A 22,805-nucleotide genomic window follows, 5' to 3' on the forward strand; every position below is an offset into this window, starting at 1 on the left:
CTCGGAAAGTTTACAGACATCTAAATCCCGCGGTATCGCCGGTCTAGATAACATAAACTATTTTAGGACCGAATAAATTATGCTCAAGTGTCAAAATCTCGCCGTTGCCGTCTACCGGGATGGGGGGTGAGGGATGCGAGGGGTGGGAGGCGGCGGGGGATGAGGGGAGGCCGTAACGGAGGCGTTCATGCAGAAACTGACGATAACGTAGCCCGGCCTACCACGTAACCCAGAGATAACACTATCGCACTTTAAAAATGTATGCCCAATAATGGTGACGGTTTTGACAAGGCACACTTTAGTTTGGCAAACGCCAAGGGTCACACCTGCAGATAACAGTATAAATTTTCCAAATTAGAATTAACGAGTTGAAATTTTCAATTCTTATCGCTAAAGGGTTGTGACTTGAATGAAATTTGAATTATTCTAAGTGATTTTACTGGTCTAGAATGAGTAATAAAGTTAGCTTTAGCTTTGTTGTTAGAAGCCTGTCAGAGCTGTCTTGTTCAGATCTTTTGGAGATTAAGTTTGAGTTAATATCTACGTAAATAACTTAAATTTACTTTAGATAAGACAAACTGAAATATTTACAAAGTAAAGTCTAAAATTGTTAGTAAATTTTAAAGTTGAAACGACGGTGAAATCAAAAACCACCAAATAGTTATTTTCTGACTTCTACGAATTTCGTAGCAAAATTCGTAGATAGTGCTACGTCGTAGCAAGAATACATTACTACTTTTTTGAGATTCGGCTTTATTTTATAAATCTAGTCACCATCATATTACTAGCAGATGACCATTTTTAGTAAGAACTATTCAAAAACATATTATTTAATTGCAATTTTCCTATAACAAGAAGTATAAGTTTTCAAGTTACGATCAAAATTTCTTCTGCATATTACGAACTATAAACATGACCATACAGTAGCCGATTCTCCCTATAATCAAGTGCGAGGTGAAGTGACAGTGAGAGTGAGTTCTCATAGTGAGGGCACTCGGGCCGCTCGAGTGTTTTTACAGCGCGCCCGCGACAGGAGTATGTGTGCTCAAATCTGCGCATGTTATGACGATCCACGGCGAAATGTGACGCTTTTTTACGTAAAATAACAAGGTTTTTATGTAACGTAGGTCATAGGTATATGTCTTCTAAAATGTAATTTCAACGTGACTGTAAATAACACAGGACAATGGAGACATACTTTAGGAAAATAATTACAGTGCAAGAAAAAAACCGGCAAAATTTTAGTATCCATATGTTTTTAGATACCCACTTAATTAGAGAATATCTTAGAGAATATAATTCTCTCATAAAGAATGAGTTGAGTGTTTTTACAGCGCGCCCACGAAAGGAGTTTGTGTGCTCCAATCTGCGCATGTTATGACGATCCAAGACAAAATGCTCTGCTTTTCTACGTGAAATAACAAGGTTTTTAAGATACATGTGTAGGTCGTAGTTAATACAGGAATAAATTTAAAGCTGTGCAAAAAAAAACTGTGGTCCTTCATTAACAGAACATATCTGCATCATCAGTATCTTTTTTTCATTTTTTTATCCGCCCTCAAATCAGAAATATGGATTTAGTATCCATATTTCTTCTATTCTTACGCGCCACATTTTTTCTGAGTATGTAGTTTTTATACTACGTTGGTAGGTACGTATACTATAAAATGTAATAATGCCAATCAAACGTGTTCTAAATAAACCAAAAAGACAAGACTAATGTTAGAGAGATATCTTACTCATGACACCCTCGGAATATTTTTTTGGGAAATACAAACATGAGATTTCAAGGAAAAATTAAACACTGCTAAATTGTATCTTTTAGGTGGATAAGTGGTATATTGATATTAAAATAGAAAATCTAAATTCTCCGAGTTGAAATCACACGTAGGTAAATCAGATCAAGATGCAAATATCTTGATCTGAAATCGAACCTTACACATATTTTCGTTGACATACTTATCGCAGTTTTTAGTAACTTGTAAAAATGTATTACTCTACTCTACTCTACTACTAGACTTTCATCTAGTATCTAGTACAGTAATATATCTCCTCCGTTACTTCCGATTTTCCGTTATGTAGATTCTGGATATATGTTTTAGAAAACAGAAACTTGTAAAACAACACGTACTTCGCCATACCTAGGTAGGAGTCATTTTAAAAGAACCTACTGCGAAATAATGAATTAATGAATATTTCAAAAGCGTTGACGTTACCTCTGTAGCGAATGAGGAAAACTCACAACATTTACATAAAATTGTTTTGAATAAATCATTTTCTAGCTTTAAGCTTGTTTAGGGATGTCCCACGACACATTTCAAGCCTACATATTTTTAGTTCCTATTTATTTCCTAACTTAATTTCTCGTAAGTATTTTAAACGATTAAATATTTTTCAGAACAAATAAATAAATAAGAATTACTTTTCATTTTAATCACAACATCACACTGCTCATTTCTCGACCGCAGCGAACATGACACTTCGAAATACGATGACAGCGTTTCGATCCAACTTTCCCACCCCTTATTACAAGGCTATAAAGTCGAAATTCGGGTATAAAAAGTGTTCTGGGGTAAAATGTATCAGGAGCCATCTGTCAGGACAAGGACATTAATGTTTCATGAAGTCTGTATGTGTAGATCGGTATCAGATAATAGACACGGCTGTGTCTCTATTTACTGTCAGTCAATGTCGTTTCGGAACGAAATGTTGCGAATTAATGCGAGATGGGAATGTTTTTCTGATGTTGAATTAGCTTTAGGGTTGGGCTGTTGATTTTGGTTCGTGGTTTTGAATTTGTTGTAGTGAGTGAGAAAGGTGTGACTATGCCGACAGTGAAGGTTTTTATAACGAGAATAATATTGACAATTCGAAAGAGTTTACATTGGAATGTGAGGTCCTCACAGTATTTATAAAGTTTTCAATAATATATTCTGATAATGTACATATCAGAAATCAGGCTATTGAAGAAAGATAAGTTTCTGATTTATATACCGTGGCGCTCGTCTTACCATCCCCCTTAGATGTAACAAGAAAATATTTCCATGGAAAAATAAAGCGAACAATACATGGCTACCCTATTTCCCGCCGTGACGGGCAAGATGGCGGGCCTAGCCATAAACAAAACGGTCGCGGTGTTGCCTTATCGCAAAAATGTTGTCTATGACGTGTATTTGAGTTGCGACTCCCTCGAGGCACGGGAGCTGCGATGTTTAGATAGATAGATACTATTGTAGTTCTTCATTTACTTGATTAGATTTCGGTTTTGGGTGTTTGATTTGTTTTAATGTTGTTAACGAATTGGTTAGTCTTTTTTGGTGTGACTTTGTAGCGAAGCTTTTAACCTATAAGCAAAACTATGATTGCACTTTTCATTCATCATTGAGCTATGAATTATGTTTGCAACACACTTTTAAGAATTACTGTTTTCTGACTAATGTGAGCCGTGATCGTGGCTTTTCGACCTAGGTTACTAGACAATAGGATAGCTACAGGAACCTGTAGTCTAATGACGGGTATCTACCGCGAACGAAATACTAATAATTTACTCGATTTTACAGGCGTCAAGAGTTAAGAGACCAAAATGCCTCCAATTCTTACGACATCATATTCAACTACGCCAAATGGATGCTCTTTGAATAGAAATGTAAATTGCCGGTTGTACAACTGAACATTTGAAAGTTAAATACCCCACAATTAAATTTGAAAGCACATAATATTTCCGGTGCTCAGCTATGAATGAATAAGGACGTATCGCTAGTCTAGTCACGTGGCGGCCATTTTGTCGGAAAACGGCGGGAAAAGGGCTCGCGACGCTTCACTGCGCACAGGTGGGACCGCCGTCGATGCGATACGACGGTATATTCTATTAAGTATTTATTTATTTAAATTAATGTATCATCAGGACGTTAAGTATGGTGTTTTGTTTTAAAAAACCTTGGGAGTTTTGTTTTGTATCTTTTCCAGAGAGAGATTGGTAGGCTTTTCGCTTATTTTAGGGACTGGCTTTAAGTCTCACTTTTAAATCCCTGCTGAACATGCCTATGCGAAATCTCACTAATATAATACAACAATCTTATATGAGAGTAACTTTTGTTACTCATTCTCAGATGCTTAAATATGCATCAGAACAATTTATTAGCTACTTTTTGTCCGAATTCGGGAATTAGCTACCATAGTAATCTAAGGGATTCTAAAGAGTAGGCTAATGATTATCGAGATCAGGGAGCGCGTTTGTGCTAGACTATTATGAAGAGGCCTTCCGAAATTTTAGTGGCTTGAAGAATGTTCGAATGCATATTTACTTTTGAATGTAGATATATCACTCTTAGCCGATACTTGAGTTTCGTGAAGGACTGAAATTTTTTCACATTCAATTTTTACAAAAATATGCAGTTTATAAGTATTAAATCAAATACATCTTTGTTTTAACCCAAACATCGTCAAACACCCGCAAAATCGCTTAAACCTTTCAAACCCGGTTAATCCCGGTATCCCTCGAAATCCGCGGCTACATATCATAACCACACACATATTAGTAAGCACGTATTATATGTCATCTGAGTGTATGTATGTAACCACATCGTTCACACAGCAATAATTATATGTTGTGTTTGTGTGGGTGGGGCGAATGGGCGGCGCGGTACAACCCCCGCCCTCTACTTTTTATTTATTATATCTTTTTTTTTCTCTCCATTGTTTTCACAGTAATGAGGTCTGGGTATTGTGGCGAAGGTTTTATTTTTGTGTGAAGCTATCTGGCTGGAAAGACAGGTGTCTTTGGTTGCAAATGGTGGGCCGCTCGTTAGCGTTGAAATATGGAAATGTTAATACGTAAATGCTTTTTATTGTTTTACTTTATTTTTGTTCGCGGTAGATATGTTAATGCGAAACTATTTTCACTGTTCAAATAAATAAAAAAATAACAAACTTGCTACTTCATTGACTTAAAACTATCGTAAAATCCAACATAAGTTTTATCCATTAAATAATCACGAAATAAAAATCATCACATAAGTCGATGGTCTAATATTCAGATAGTCAATGTAACTTAAGCATCAAACCGAAAAGAAGATGTAAAACTAAGTCTAATTTACTTAACCTACCTAAGACGTATTTATTTACGAATGACGATTTGACGTATCTAAAATTAAATCCTTATACATACATACATATGAACTATCTACTATTAAAAAAGTTAATGATGAATCGAATTCGATGTATGTAGATGCAAACTTATCTACACTTAGGTACCACCTTCAAAGGCCGATCGATCTCCTGACTGACCGTCGTAGTATAAATATCTATTTAACCTACCTCACAAGATATACCTAAGTATCTAGTACCTACCTAGCTATCTACATATAGTATTCCAAAGACAAAGCTCTAAGGCCTTTACAATTGCAATATGTTAGCTTTCAAACCAGTCTTCATCTAGGAATAACTTCACTCAATTCAGTTCAATCAGATGTTTCAAAAAGATTTCTATAACCACTAAAACAAAGAAACACAAAACTGAATACCTCTAATAACCTCCAATTAAAAAGGACATCACAACCAAGCCAAAACCAAACCCATAACCGTAATTCGGTAACCAGTCTTCAAATCGTTTACGTTTCAACTGCGACCAAACAAACCACGATCAGCTCACGCTTACCCAAGCGCGAGAGCCTAAAAACGTTGTACACTACACATACATACATACACATAGTACACATACATCCCCTCAAAGTACGTAACTGTAAATTAACATGTATAATTACACAGATATGGGCACGGAGCCATGGAGGACAAAATGAATAGCGGAGGTGCAACGGATGGGGCTGCGGGATTGTTCGAAAGAGTTACCGCGGCCCTACTTCAAAGGGCTTCAGAAGGAACATGATGTTTTAGTCAGTAAGAGTCTCATTTAATGACTTCCCAAAAAAAAAAAAATTGCCATAACGGATACTTTCCTAAGAAAATAGCGCGCCAAATGCGGTAGACGAGGAACGTTACTGTCTACGCTCAAAGCCTTCCTTGGATCCGACACTTTTTCTATAATACCAAAAATCGTTGACAGATGTCTCAAAGAACCCAAACGCCTCCATAATTCACTCGTAATGTTGGTTATGCCCACAGTTCCCGGCACTTAACTTGGCAAGAATCGTTACATGTAAGCAGGTCCTATACTTTCCAAGCAGACATACAAATAGATGCTAGCAATAACCATATAATAATGCACGAGCAATAAAAGGACCACTTTTTTGTATCATTGTACAATGTCCAAGCTGAAACTTATTAAAGAACCAAAATCCTTGCCAACTTCTGTGCTGACTCTATCTGACCTAGATGAAGGCGCGTGACCTACCTACATGTCATCTCTGCTCACATTTCCCTACTCCATGGCACGGTGGTATGGAACCCTTTACCGTTTACATGTTTTAATCCTGTTTCATGCGTTATTGGCGTCGGTTTGAGCCCTTTGTGTGGGACGCTCGCGAACCTATGGTGCGTGCTTATGTAATTAGAGGGGATTTCTACAGGCTGTATGTAGTGCTTTTTGTGTGGGTAATGCCTATTTTTGGGTTTTGCAGGTGGCTAGAGTACCTGGTAGGTATATTGTCTATGTTAGTAGGTGCTGTAGGCAAGTGAGCGTGCGTAGCCGAATAACATATTTTGTCATATTTTATCGACACATTTCTTATATTTAGCACTACAATATGATGTTATTGCAATAACAAGACTAAACATTGCATGATACAATAAAAATAATTGTAATAACTTTTTATTTTTGTATTTAATTTTAAAACCCATAAAAAATGTATTTACTTTGCAGATATTATTTTGGAAAACGTGTAGGTACCTAAGTGTCAGTGTCCTATCGATGGACTATCCAAATGTTCGCAAAGATTTTTTTAATGCAGAATTCAGATTTTCTAGTTGGTTTTTAATTCGAAAAAAAAAATTACCACAAGTATAGAATGTTACTCGGAACCCTGAAGTTTCTAAAAAGACAAATAAATAAATGACAAAAGTGATTGCCAATAACAAAATATGATACCATTTTAACAACATATAAAATCGACAATATTATTAAGCATCTCATAAACATCGCACCCTTATCCGACACACGAGTTACAGAAGGGGTTGTTAAATGAAGGCGAATTTAATTGGTATTTTGTCGGGACGGTCCCAAGTAGGGACGGATCGTCGGATCTATCCGGCCGTGGTCGTCTCATGTGCACTAATCTGTTGCGGATTTGTTTTTGGTCTGTCTGTCATGTACGGTCGCTTTGTGGGTTGTCTATGGATTAATGTAAGGTGGAGTGTAAAACTTTGTGGTTGTTTTTGGTTTGGGATTAGGGCTTGAATTGAGTGTGTTATTAAATGCAGACATATTTTTAGCAATCAAAATAGATATTAGGTATATAATTTTCCCTACTTGATAATCGTGTCTTGCATGTTTATTTGGATCCTGAAGTAAATTCGTAAGCCTGAATAGCTCTCAGCATTAGGTACGATACTACATCTATGTAAATCAGTTCAGTTAATTATTTTGTTCGTAATAAGTAGTTTAACCTACCTACTTACCATTTGAGTTGAAAATTGAAACGTTACCAAATAATAGACCATACATATTTTTAGTTTCGGAAAGCAAAATCTTTGATTAAAATGCAGTACCTACTTTCCTTCTATAACATTTTCGTATGACAATATTGTTCTAGTATGAAGTCGTGGTGGCCTAGTGGGTAAAGGACCAACCTCTCAAGTATGAGGGCGCGGGTTCGATCCCAGGTCAGGCAAGTACCAATGCAAGTTTTTCTAAGTTTGTATGTACTTTCTAAGTATATCTTAGACACCATTGACTGTGTTTTGGATGGCACGTTAAACTGTAGGTCCCGGCTGTCATTGAACATCCTTGGCAGTCGTTACGGGTAGTCAGAAGCCAGTAAGTCTAACACCAGTCTAACACCAGTCTAACCAAGGGGTATCGGGTTGCCCGGGTAACTGGGTTGAGGAGGTCAGATAGGCAGTCGCTTCTTGTAAAGCACTGGTACTCAGCTGAATCCGGTTAGACTGGAAGCCGACCCCAACATGATTGGGAAAAGGCTCGGAGGAGGATGAATATTGTTCTGGTATGTACGAGCATGGAAGGCAGAGTTAACATCGTTGAATACATACTACCTTATTAACATACATTTTTTTTTTGTTTGTCTTTTGGATACAGAACATCCTATACCTATTTGAAATATTGAAACTTTACTACATACATCAATATACACAGATGACTAAATCAAAATTAAGGCTTCCTTGCCATCGCATAACAACTCTCTTGAACTTAACCCAGGGTACTTACATTATAATTTTAGTAATACTTACATTATACTTAGTCCAAAAAACATAAGATTGATATAGTAATGTAGAATCCTACCTAGACAAAGAAAGTTTACTAAGTAGCAAAAGCATCTACTACAAATCTTCTTCAACGATTTTTAATTCAGGCCTACGTCGCAATCCAAATCCCCCTTCCTAAGTACTATTCAATGCTAGAACGTCTTAATTTAATTCACTAACCATACCTACATTTCATATTACACTTTCATCTCAAAATACAGCTAAACCTCTTCATATACAAATGAATTCACCAGACACCCGAAACAGACCCTCACATATATCTCAAAAGATATTTTAACCCTAAGACGAACCGAAATAGAAGGGCTATATGTACTAGGTTTGCATGTAAGCTTATATGCGGCAGATCAAAGGGTTGGGCGCGCTTCGCTTTGAACTCGCCGACATACCGCGGCAAGCATATGAGGCTATGTAGTATGTGGTACATAAGCGTCTGTTTTGATACCATTTAGGGTTATTAATGTTGATTGTGAATTGTGTGTGTATAATGTTCGTTTGATCGGATTATTAAATCAATGTTTTGTGATATACCGTCAGTTGCACTAAGCTTAAAGTTAAAGCTTCTTTAAATCTATTGCTTACTCTTTCTTTGTCAACAAGATAAAAAGTGTCAGCTATACATAGATTTAATGAAGCTTTTACTTTAATGGAGCTTTGTGCAACTGACGGATAGTGTGGAGGAACGTCGGTAGCATTTTTTTCCCATGGAGGCTTTGATGGGCCACCTGTTTATTATTTCTTTGGTGATAAAACAATATATAATTATGGTTAACTACTCAGTCACGTTTCAATTTTCGAAACTTGCCCGCTAGTAAAAATATTGGTCTCGAATGGTGAGTTAATCTATGTAGGTATTACGAACAAATTAATTAACTGAACTTATTAACATAGATGTAGTGTCGTAATGCTGAAAGCTATTCAGGCTTACGAATTTCCTTCAGGATCGTAAAACATACGAAACACGATTATTTATTTTATTTTGAAGGAAAATCTTAAATTCCATAAATTTATGATAAAGAAATGGGGGTTTTCCCAGAATTTCAAAGAAAAATATACACTAAAAGAGTTTATAAATGGATCTTTCAAATAAGATTCTTCAGATATCTGTCCGTCCGTCTCAAATAATAGCTTTGGTGGCTGGGGCATTGACTCGCAATCATAATCCGACGACCACTACGAACTATTGTATCTAACTATGTACTTATACATATATACTTAGGAACCCACCTTCATAAATATATTTATCGAAAAAAAGGCATTAAGGTTCCGTAGGTAGAATATGACTCGAACTATAATAGAAAATGCTGTCTCCACAAAAATAAGAAGGTAAGTTTAGCAAAAGTTGGCAAAACCACGGACGAAAGTTCCCAATCCAACAAATGACGACCGTAAATAACCGACAATCCCCCGCAACCACAAAAACGTTAAGGACAATAACTTACGTGTCCAATAAATAAATATTCAACACCAAGGCCATACATCTCACTAATTTACTACTACAGAGCCCCATAATAACCATTTATTCACGGGACCCCGCGAATAAATATCTAGCGACATTTTTCTTCCCTTATCTTAAGAGTCCAGACTGGCCGCTATCCTTTTCATCCCCACCTTAAGTCGTATATATCTATCCCCTTTCCTCATTTTATCACGGACCTTTTCACCCCCTTTTATTCAGTACGTTTTATTTAGTTTTCGCCCCTTAATGGATTTATTCAGCGGCAAGTCCTTTGACCTTGCTTGTTTGTGAAAATCTTATTTGTTAGAAAGTAGGTGATATATATTGGTCTTTTCGTCTAAGAAGTGTCAATGTCTTTATAAATGTTGGTCTAGAAGACTCTTTGGCTGAAGAAGTTTGGGAGATAAAGCCATATACATAGTTATTAGTATAGCCTACCCAAGGTTTGTGCGATTGTCTGTAGACCATGTTAAATGTGGTACCTACTATAAAATTTTGAAAACGTGTATGGAAAAACACTCCAGTTCGATATTCTCTGATTTTCACCGCGGCTTACGTGGAAACTACCTCCTGCAGCCGTATGAAAAGTAGGCTATGTCTTTTCTCAGGCATTAGACTGTGTACCGAAAATTCAAATCGGTTCAGTAGTTTTGCACGGCAGAGACACAGTATAAAACTCGCATTTAGAATTCTAGTAAGGACTTAAAACAATTCATGACACAATCAATCCATCTCACAATAAATAATGACTTCTACTACAAAACAGATAACTGATTCAATAAACAAACGAAAGTGTCCACGAAATGGCTTAAACATACACCATTACGGCTTCATGGGGTCATCATTGCACCACACGTCATAAATAAGGGGGTCTAGCGAGGGGTCGCAAATGACATTTGTTATACTGCTTATCACCGAAGAGATTTCGCTATGATACTTAATATGACATGATTGTTTTGAACTACCACTTAATTATTATGCAGTTGGGGACTAAAGTAGTTGTAAATATACTAATGTTATAAAGCTGAAGAGTCTGTGTATCTACGAAGGACAAAATATTGGACCAGCTATCGAGTCCGCTTTGAAAAATTCTTTTAGTTTTTGTTTATCAATGGTTTTAGGCAATGCCTGAGGACTTTTTATCCAGATGAGTTAAGTAGTTACCACAGTTATGAAAATCATAGCGGCAAATGAAAACACGACTGGAATATGCATTATTACAAAAGTATTGTAAAATATTAGAATATTTTTTCTAGTTAGAAAATAAAAAAAACATATACGTTCTAATAAGATTGGCCTATAAAAGTTGCAGAATCAATGAAAATAGCGTAACATACAAAAAACAGCACTAGAATCTCTTCTTAGAATTCCATTTACAAACGAGCCAGTATCAAAACGATTTGCCTAAAACAATAGATAAATTAGTGAACTGTTACAAAGTTACAAAGGTGTCAAGGGTGAGTCGGATTAGGCAAAGCTTTGTTACTCTGTACTGTAGCATAAAGTCTTTGCCCAAGTATTGCCCGGGGCATCACTTTGCCAATTATTTGCTAGTGGCATACCTACGAACCGTTGCTGGTAAATGGTTTTTCAAAGGGATTGTAGTAACAAAGTGCCGGTATACTCAATTTAATAGGTCTCAAACAAACATAAAAAATATAAACATGAATTGAGAACCTCCTCGTTTTTTATGCAGTAGGTTAAAAAATGTAACAAATTTGAAAAATTGAAAATTATAAGTAATAACCACGAAGTTAGGTTAGAGCGTTTGTTTCATAAAAAACACGATACTGAGGTGTAAGAACTTTGCCTAAAGAATGTAGTAGATAGTACTAGTAGGTTTAGACCCCATAAGAAACGAATACAATTTTGTTGTAATCAATACTAAACATAACACTAACATATTATCTGGAGTACCTACTTTAAATCGACACCTCCGAAAGAACATTCCGAATCAATCAATTGATTTATCAATCATTTAGAAACCTTGTCACGTCACCAACTGCATCATTCTAGAACTTTACTAGAATATCACACCTATCAATCATATTCTACATTGACATAAAAAACCTCTAACCGCAACTTTTGCTTTAGTAATTCAATATCCCAGAAACAAATAACTAAATTGTTTAATAATTCTGATGATGCCTTCCGTGAAGGTGTCAGGGTATCAGCCGATCGGCCGTGACATGGCCGGTGGGCTGGTTATCGGCTATCAGCTTACTTTGCCGCCACTTTCACGCTGTGTGAGTAACGATTGGTGACAGTGGCACTTTCCTATTGTACTTCTAATAGTATCTTATGAGATTGGTATGTAAATAGATGAGTTGGTTATATGCTAAGTCACAATGCTGAAAAATGATTTTCACTTATAGCCAAATACGGCAATACATTTTTATGAAAATTCTTTACACAAAGCGTCGGCTTTCGCTACAAAATAACATCATCGTTCTTTTGTTTAAGACATCGCACAAATCGCTTTATATCTAATTGGTTGTCGAGAATCGAAATTAAAAATTCCATATCTCTAAAAGCTGCTGCTATGTGGGTATACCAGAAAAATTCTCAAAGCTACCTAATTGGATACAGAGTACAGACCACTACAAAGGGGGATGTTTCAGATAAAAATGAAAATTAAATCTTCCAGGCGGATGGGCAGAGTAATGTTTTTGACGGTGCCGTAGGCGGGCTGGTCCCCGCAGCCCGCGTGCCACCCCCTCGCCCCACACTAGGGGAGCCGCAAATCGACTATCAAAATGCTGGTGAAAAAGTTTTGTTGCGTTGTTCTCTGTGTGACCGGCCGCCGCACGCTTCCCTATGGCGCGATTTTATTTTTTCTGTTAATTTGCTGTCGGTAGCCGAGGTGTGCATATATTATGCGCTTTATGTGTACTCGTATGTTTGGTTTTGGTAACGTTGCGCTGTGCACTTCATTTGCTGTTATTGATTTATGCATAACGTCTGCTGTGTGTTTACGTAGTTTTTGGTTTAAAACGTTTGTGTAAATTACTTTGACTGACTTCAGAAGTCATGTACTTATGTAGGTACATCTTGGTAGATATCTTATTCAGAGTACACCTAAACCTGAACAAGCTATGGGTTCATCAAAACAAAATTAAAAGAAACAAAAAAAGTCATTCATATCGTAGCGCGATAAAAGGTATGAAAACCGAACCTATTCTATTCTATTTTTGTATATGGCAATCCGTGTCGATGTCAACTTCGACGATTCTGCCAATGACAAGTGGGATGAGAAGCAAGAAGTGCTTTTAATTAAAAAAATATATATATATATATTGATTTAAGATGGTGCTGTGGCCGATCTTGTGTAAGTTAATGTGTTGGTATTTACAAACCCCTTTCAGTATACCTGCATCATAGACAAGAAAATCCACTTACTTTTTTTCATCGCCGTCATGTCTCCTCCGTTGCAGCTGATAGCCTGAGGTCCTGGGCTCAGACTATGTAGCTGGTAGGGCGGAGTCCTAGCGTCGATCTGCGCGGGCCAGGGGGCTCTCGGCCACGCCGGGGTGGCGCCTGGAGCCCCCAGGAGTCGGAGCCGCTCGTACACAGGTGTTGAGCAGTCGGGAGATGGTTGCTGGTTGTTCGCTTTCTCCTTTTGGGCTGCTAGGTTGCGGAGCACCCGGTTGATGGAGGATACCTGTAATATAAAGGTTGTTAGGTTGTCTGTTTTTTGGTTTTGGTAAAGGAAGAGCGTAAATTTTGTACAACCCATTTAGAAAAATTGGCGTAGCTGATGTATCTTAAGTTAGAAGTACCTGATTGAGTATTTAATGAAAATATATATAATATCTAGTATTGCTGCTGTTGCATTGTTTCTTGTTAAAAATGAAAGTTAGAAATCCAAGCCATGTACCGTTTAAAAAAAATGTTTGTTAAAACCTTCTTCGTAACCTGATCGGACCTTACACCACCAAACTACCCAGAAGAAAAAAATGACCCATTTCTGAACATCGATCAAATTCCCAGAAATCACTTGGATTAATGAGAAAGGTCGAGGTTTGATCACAAAATAAGGATAAAACCTATTGGCTGTATGCGAGCGCCTGTGCCATGATACCCGTGTTTATAATAAAAGCCAGTGATGACACGCGATCGGAAGGGCGTGATCTAAAATTGATTATAAAGAATCATACTGTTTTTTGGTGTTTGGAATATAAAACAGGATTTTATAAATGGCTTCGTCAATAAATAAAAATTATGAACTTAAACGTACATAGTGTAATTTTGCGTAAAAAGTTTTTCTTCCTTTCTATCGTTCCTTCATAGGTTGTAAGTTCCGAAACCACTGGAATCAATTTGGATCTTTGATACTAGAAGATCTATGCTAGAATGATTTTTTTTGCATGTTTTTCCCTAAAATAGGTACTGAAATAATGATGGACTAGACATCGACCCTAAAAGGCGCGTGACCGCTCTAAAAAGGCTGGCGCGATGACCTGGATGCCCTTAGACCGGATTGGAAAAATAAAAACACGGCGAAAGAGGTTTGCAAGGTATTCTAATTTTGTCTAGCCATGGCATAGTTAGGGTTGAAAATAAGTAGAATAAGGAGCCAGGAAAATTTTAAATAAGGACAGTAAGCTACAATTACGTAGACTTATTGTCGTATTAGAAGAGTCGTATTGGTATTACGTTGAAAAAGCTTTCATTAGCCTTCATATTGCATCCAAAATTAACCCGAGCAGCCAAAATCTAGCTTTCTTTTCCCAGCCCACCCAAATTCCCAAAAATATGTAACAAAACCGAATATCAGCTCGCCAACTGTCACCGCGGCATATGACGCCACGTAGTAACTTAGACGTAGGGCAGGAAGGCAAGGTAAGACGATAGACGGTAACCTGAGACACGACCCGCGGTGGTCCGAGCACCGCCGTGACTGGCATATGACGGAATGCCCGATGGACCGAGAAAGCGCGCCACGTTTGAAAAACGAACGCTGTTTTTGTTTTTATTATTTTTTTATTCGCGTCTATGATTAGTGTTGTTGACAGTTCGAATGTTGAATTGTTGTAGCGTGTATTTAGATGAGGTTGGTATCGATTCAGTAAAAAAACTTAGCTCTATCAATATAAAAGTGACCTATGGTATTCAAACAAAAAAATATCATTTGAAACGAAACATAATCTCTGTGTCTCGTCTATTCAATGTTTAACCTAAAAAAGTAACAATTATTCCATTTATCATAAAGATGTATTAAAACTTTTAGAAAGATTTATTCGATCAGAAAAGTATAACGAGACGCATAATTAAAAGTCAAACGGCTGACGTCTACGAAATTAAATAATAAGAAAATAAAAATAACTAGAAAGGGTTGAAGTTTTCTTACAAATGAAATGGAAATTTTTAACAAGACGTTTGCGAAGAAAGCACGCTTTGAAAGAATCAATGATTCGAGCCAATTAGATACTTATTTGTTTGTTATTCTGCTTATTAATTGGCAACAGAGATTATGCTTCGTTTGTTGTAAAATAGAGAAAAATAATTAATAAATGATTCGGGAGAATAACAAAAGAAGTCTCGTTTGTAATATTATTTTCAATATAAAACTTTGAAAGGACGGCTCACGATGCACTCAATGTGAAAATGGAAAATTATGCATATAGAAAATTCGCTACATCACGCTAACACATCTTAACTATCCGCACAAAATATTTTTAAAGGTATAATAATTTTACAAACAGCGCTTATTACTTCAATATTTCCCAGTCAAAAACAAAACCCCATAACAGGATTTCATTACGCATACACATACCTATATAAATAAGTGACCCGTTGGGAAAGTGTGACCATGTGTGAAAACCGTCTGCGCTGTCCGTTTATATAAAAAAAAAACAAACTGCGCAAAGTACAAACGTGTAAACAGTCCCTTAATGCGAATCACACACACCGATTGACTTGTTTCGACGATTGTACTCGACTAATACACCAATTAGTAAATAACCCTTTTAGTAAATATGTTTATACCTCTATGTGGCCACGAATTAATTTTCTTTAGACTTCACTTAGACAATGTGCCATCGACAATGCGTGCTCATTTCATTCGAATAGTTCTAAATGCAGTTTTTATGGTTAGGAATCTTGTTTATGGTAAATTAGTTTTATTGAGTTCGGTTTTTGAGTTTTGGGATTAATGTCCGCTTATGTGTTTAATCTTTTCTAATGCCAGTTAAGGGTAAATTGTCCCACGTTATTAACGATGTTTTACTTGATACCTGTTCGTAGGTCTTTTAAACTGTTACGGCACCTACAAGATTCTTGATTTTCACTTTCAAAAAAACCTTGCCATAGAATAATGCCTTTTGGAGTAACTCATAGTATTTGATTGGTTTTCTGTGCGATTTAAAAGTAAATACTTAAAGTAACATTTAAAATTATCTAGCCAGTATTTTTGGAAGTTTTCTATTTCCACAAAATATAAAAAGAAGGAAATCAAACCGCCAATCAGAGCGTTTCGCGGCGATACAACGCGTCGCATTCTGAATACAAAATAAATTACATTAGAACGTTCCGTGTCGCGTTGGTACCTATCAAACGGCACAGTAAAAAGTATGAAAGGTGCCCCCTAAATACCGGGTGAGGTGAAGCGCGAAAATTATCTTATATTTGCTCAGACGCCGTGAACGTAGGGCGAGAATACTTTTCAATAAGCTTAGAGAGCGTTTTTTTTATTTAGCGAGACCCATCTTGTAAAGCGCGGAGCGTTGTGTAAAACGGAACGCGCAAATAGAGGGTTCCCTGTTGATCGATTCGATTTCTCTGATTGCTGCATAAGTTTTTTATTAACGGTAATATGATTTCTTGTTTAAAGTTTTTATGCTCTTAAATCTTGCTTCTTATTAGACTACAGAGATAATTTTTAGTTTAGGCACTAGGCATTAGTTAAATTGAGCATAGGTAACAATTAATTGTAAAACATTGATTTTACTCCGAGTCTAGTTTAGGACTGTTGCTTTTTAAGTTTCTACTTAGTACCTATTAATATGTATTTTTTAAATAATTTTTGTTTTATTTAAAAACTTTGGAAACAACACACAAGAATAAAATAGCATTTGATATCAACCTGACGACTACTAATTACATCACAAAACAAAAAAAAAAAAAAATCCAAAGAGTTTCTCCATTCGAAGCTCGTTTACTCCACTCACAATTTTAATGTGCAAAAATAAAAAGCGGTGCATTACTCGGGTATTGTTGGGTACAGAAGGGTCGTCTACAAAGGACAACCTGCTGTGTCTATTGTGAGCCAAAGGCGGCACTTTGCCAGTCAATATTTTGGGTGAGTCACTGACTCCACTCCACAGAAAGGCTCCTTGACATCGCGTTTCGTTTCGCGGACTAAGCGAACAAATGCGCACCTCTATTCCTCTATTCGCGGCATTGATTATGCCCTTTTGTCTTTTGCACTTTTTATGCGTGGTAATCGAAATTTTTGAAATTGGAGTGCATATTTTTTGTTTTTGTGTATCGTGCTGCTCTATTTTGCGTAGGGAATATGGATTAGAAATGATTAAATGAATATTGATTTTTTACTTGCTGTTTATACTTTTACTTGCATTTAAGAATATTCGACAATAGTTCTTGTAGAGAAGGAACACGTTTTCTTTACATAAGATATTCACCAGCCATTTTAATATTGCAGTAATGGGCAATGACGTCCGGAGTGTTCGCAAAAGTTTTAATAGAGACTAAAAATAAATACACAATACTTGCAACGCTCTACTAAAGTCAACTGAATTCACAAAATCTTTTGTCGCTCTATAACTCAAATAATTGCAAATAAAAGTGACCCATTAATAAATTAAACAAGAATGTGCGAAACTACAATTAAATTCATCAATCAACAAAAGATTTGCAGGACAAGAAAGCGAACGCACACCGCCCCGTAGAAACCACGACACCGCCTCCCATTGCTTAGAAAAAAAAAAACTTTCCCGCCCATACGAGATGACAGCTCAAGTCAAAACTGCAGTTAATTCGAGAGATTCCCACGATTCGAAATTTAAATTAAATTGTCGTACTATTGTGCCAAAGAAATAGGTCAATAACGTAAGGAGTTCATAAATGGCATTGTTTGATTGAGACTTATAGGAGTTATAGGCAGTTTGTCAATACGTCTGCGCTTTGTGGCGCGGTGGGGGGCGGCTGTTGGCACTCAATAATGCTTCGTATTAACTTAAGGCGATGTGATCGACCTACAATAGTGTATTCTGAATCGTTTGAGGGTGAAATGATATGCAGAGATTTATTATTAGTTCTCATAGGTGGGGTGATCGTGTATTGTTTGCCACTAAATTGAAATACGTATTGACCTTTACGGTGTTACGTCTCAATATTTTGGGAGATTTCCAACTTCATCGATTACGATGAATAGCTGGAGCAATCTGACACTTGATTAGAGACGTTAGCCAGGCGGTATTGATGATTAAGTTCATTGTTCGCCCTTACAATAGTTAACAATGTTCAATAAATACAATAAAGTTCAATGCTCTATAAACAAAGTTAAATCAACATCGGACAACAGGTAAATCAAGTGACCAAACATCGTATTCACGGTACGCAAGCATCAGTCGAAGCATACAAACTCCTTGTTATAGCCTACATTCGTAAATAAGTGTGATTTTCCCGCGTTTTCCCGTCATGGCGGCAGGACGCGATTTTCCACTAGATATGTTGGCAGAATAATAAAATCCCGACAAAAATACTTCGGACCGTTCTCGTTGGCGTAAAATTGATTATTGATTTATGTGTATATTATATTTTTGTGAAGATACGGGTGTCGCCTTGTCAGTTTTGGTCGCCATGAAATAATAGGGAATGGCGTGTGACGAAATAATTTCTTTGGTGATAAAAATATATAGATACGATAACAATTAACTAGATAGGGTACGTAATTGAATATAAATCATATATTTTCTTTAATCTGACCGTTCAATTTTCCTTTTCATACATACCAAGTATGTGACGTAAATGTAGTATGTAATTTAAAAGTATAATTACTTTAATTAAGCGAAAACATTTGTTCTTGTGCATCCTTAACAAACGGTATTTCAGAGAAAGAACAAAACATATCTAAAAATAAATAATTGGCTTTAAACACTTCCCTTAACAACGTAAAGAATAGTGTTAAGTGTGAAATATGGCAAAATAATGAAGAGAAAACATACTAGGGTCAATATAATTAAAAACTGAAATCTTTGTGAACCAACCAAATGGCAAAAGTCAATTGTGTTTACTTGGTGAACCGGCTTCTTGTCGATAATAATGATTTTAATGACAATAATAGTCGGAATTATTATTATTAAAATAATATAATAGTGTATTATTAAAGTCGGCACGGGGATGAACGCTCGAATGAATCAGAATGACAACTTTGCAACGGTTTTTTTTCTTTTAAGTTACAGTTTTTATTTTTTCGTTTTGTGTTATTGAATTGAAACACACATAGGTAGGAAATATTGTAAACTTTTGTTTGATAATACGAACCAGAAGTCAGCCGTAACAAGATTAGCTTTCACTACAAAAAATTAAAGTCTGATTCTGAAAAATTCGTATTGAAAAGTTCGTATTGAAGACTTTCTTTTTGAAATGTGTTTTTGTCTTGTTTCAGGCATTTACAGGTTTTTAAACATGCATCTTTGTTCCTTATACGATAACATTAACATAGATAAAAGAAAAGCCCGATGAATTGGGAACCTCCTCCTTTTTGGGAAGTCGGTTAGAAATAAAACGATTCAGTATGCCAATTACACCAGACCAGAATCAAAAGCGCAACTTGCACCCGACAACACAACAAGTTAACATTAATAGGTATATTAAAACCAATAATTCCGAACACCGCAAACCCCACACGAAGACCGCATTAAACAAACAATAATTACATACAACTGACACTATAAAATCAAAATTGTACAGTCAGCACAAAAAGTTGTTGAAAAAGAATTTAAAAAAATCAAGCTAGGCATTTTGAGTAATCGTTAAACATACATAAAGCTTATATATAAAAAAAAAACAAAGATACCGATGAATTGAGAACCTCGTCCTTTTTTGGAAGTCGGTTAAAAATATTTTTCAGAACAGCTAAACACCATGTCATCGATAAATTAACCAGAGAAACTTTTTTATCTACTTTTGTTGAAGTAGAAGAATATATGTATGTCCCTTCATGGCTAAGCTCACCGACAAAATAAACTTCAATTTACCTAAAACAACTGTTTCCTATGAAATTTCACCTACATTTCACAACAAACAGTTCTTAAAAAAAACTAAACTTTAAGTTATTAGTGAACTCAGACCTATATTAAACCACTTTTGAAAATTTTGATTTGCACTTTTACTTTTGATACTAACTGTACAATCACTACCAAAAAAATCTGATTACTATTCACAAGATATAATATCTCGATAGTTCAGTTATTACATTTAATACCCCTCGGAACAACTAAACGCGACAAGGACATCGTTTAGCGCACAAAGGGACGGCGCATAAAATTATAATAAATATCATTGGGGATGAAACGGGACACTGCTGGACTGCAGATGTAGGGATTACATAAGGTAAGGATTTGATGGGATTTGTCCTATTCTGATGTTAGTGTTGGTGGTTGTAATTGGGGATTATTAGATTGGTCAAGATTGTGCAATTCGGGACAGTAACTTTTGTATTTGTAAAATCTCTCTAAGCTACTCAAATGCTATAAAATCATTGATTTTTATATCAATGTTAAATAGGTTATTCTGACCCACATCCTATAAGACTGAAAGCTCATTGGGGATGAAACGGGACACTGCTGGACTGCAGCTGTAGGGATGCCATAAGGTAAGAATTTGATGGGATTTGTCCTATTTTGATGTTGGTTTTCGTGGTTGTAATTGAGAATTATTCGATTTGTTAATATATTATGGTGCAATTCAGAGTTAAGACGGAAGTTTTTGAATTTGCAAAATATATTTTCACTACTCAAACGCTATAAATATCATAGCTGTTGTATACGATATGTTACAAATTGTTTATTATAAGCTACATCTAGTTAGACTGGAAGCTAACCCCGACATAGTCGGGAAAGGAAAAGGCTGGGTGGGAAAGGTGGGAGATGATGGTAAAAAGACTTCTCAGATAGAAACAAAACTGTCCCACTCACCACGGTAATTGAAGACACCACAATCCAGTGACACTGGCAAACAAAGGTGACAACACATCATGTCATTTGGACATACTGGGGCTATTAGAAGTGGGTCTTAAGCTGCAAAGATTATACCTAACATTTTATCGCAACTACGGCAAAATTGCCCAAATAAAAACCAAAAGAGAGCTGTCCCACTCACTACGGTAATTAAAGACACCACAATCCAGTGACACTGGCAAACAAAGGTGACAACACATCATGTCATTTAGACATACTGGGGCTATTAGAAGTGGGTCTTAAGCTGCAAAGACTATACCTAACATTTTATCGCAACTACGGCAAAATTGCCCAAATAAAAACCAAAAGAGAGCTGTCCCACTCACTACGGTAATTAAAGACACCACAATCCAGTGACACTGGCAAACAAAGGTGACAACACATCATGTCATTTGGACATACAGGGGCTATTAGAAGTGGGTCTTTTAGTGTCTGGGGGTAATAAGTCATAACTCACATTCGCTGGGGTGGCAATCACTATGAATTTTGATTTACATCGCAACGTATTATTGTCGCTTGAGTGACGATTTCGCGTTGTCAACAGTTTTTCTACGGTAAGGGGACGCGTTGACATCTGTGAAATTATTGGTAAATGTTTAAAATTTTTGTGTTTGAGTGTTGGTTTCTTGTGTTGTGTTAGTTTTCTTTGAAGTTAACTTAATTTTCTTGACAGTTTAACAAATACAAGAATTGGCTTAACCCGTGTTATGCCGAAGCGCAGATATACACGAGACACAATTGAATTTCTATTGTTTTATAATTAGCAACATACAATCAGTTAAAGAGTAGAAATGGGAATATCGTCGAAGGCTTATGTTTATGTTAAGCTATCACATAATATATCTATGTATACGTAATCCTTCAGTAAGTAATGTTTTATTCAAGTAGAGAAATCTAGAACAGTATACACCTGATTGTTAAGCACACAGCCACACAGTTTCGTTAATGTCCATTTAAAATTATAACCAAAACCACAATAATCTGCGGTTGACGTACCTTTTGAAACAATCGTAATTCCGGCTTCACCTAAACACAATACCCGTTTGGAATGCTAATCTAGATTGTCTAATGAATGGCCGATCCCGCGGCTTCCAATACCGCTGGCCGCAATAACGAGCCGCCCAGTGGCCGATGGTCAGCCGTACGGCCGATATTGAACGCTTTGCGGCCGAGTAAATCAGCTAGCCGTGGTCATACGATGTTTGCCTAAAGATTGTAATTGGTGGGGAAATTAGAGTTGAATGTGATTAGTGTTTCGGTTGCTATTAATGTAAGGGTTTTTAGATATGGTTGTATCTGAAAGGATTAGTTATAAGGATAAAGATATTATTTATACTCGCATAAATATTTGTTCATTAATTCTGTCAAAACACAGATATGTATGTAAGTTACTTTGCATTTTCTTGAATATAAGTAGCCTAGCAATATTTCTTGACATTTGATTAGCTAGTAATAATGCTGATAGCTGTCTTAAATAAATAAAATGTCAACCTTTTAAAAAGATTTTCTACTTAACACAAATACCTAAGTTAATATTGAAACTGTAATTAAACGATTAGAAGTACATATGTAGTTGCTTGCATCTCTATTTAGTTCACCAAAAACGTATAAAAAAACATCATTAACAACATCCACTTAATATTCATACCCCATGCACTGGGATTAAAATTAAAACTGCGTAAAACTCAGAGCATATGTGTGAGTCCGACAGCCGGGGCTCACCCCACCGTGAAGAAATAAGATTTTAA

General features: G+C 36.3%; 2 protein-coding genes across 10 annotated transcripts in view; both read right to left on the reverse strand.

The window, feature by feature from the left end:
• Positions 1–22,805, reverse strand: part of LOC110372955 (E3 ubiquitin-protein ligase goliath) — a 470,889-nt gene that overhangs the window by 166,022 nt on the left and 282,062 nt on the right. The window lies entirely within an intron of this gene.
• The window catches only part of LOC110372992 (paired box protein Pax-6), a 48,614-nt gene that overhangs the window by 6,670 nt on the left and 19,139 nt on the right, over positions 1–22,805 (reverse strand). For all 5 annotated transcript variants that reach the window (XM_049841326.2, XM_049841325.2, XM_021330063.3 and 2 more), the window contains exon 5: positions 13,253–13,514. In XM_049841326.2, the coding sequence (XP_049697283.1) occupies positions 13,253–13,514 (262 nt within the window). The remainder of the gene's footprint in view (positions 1–13,252; positions 13,515–22,805) is intronic.

This window comes from Helicoverpa armigera, chromosome 19 (assembly GCF_030705265.1).
Source record: "Helicoverpa armigera isolate CAAS_96S chromosome 19, ASM3070526v1, whole genome shotgun sequence".
Taxonomy (NCBI): Eukaryota; Metazoa; Arthropoda; class Insecta; order Lepidoptera; family Noctuidae; genus Helicoverpa; species Helicoverpa armigera.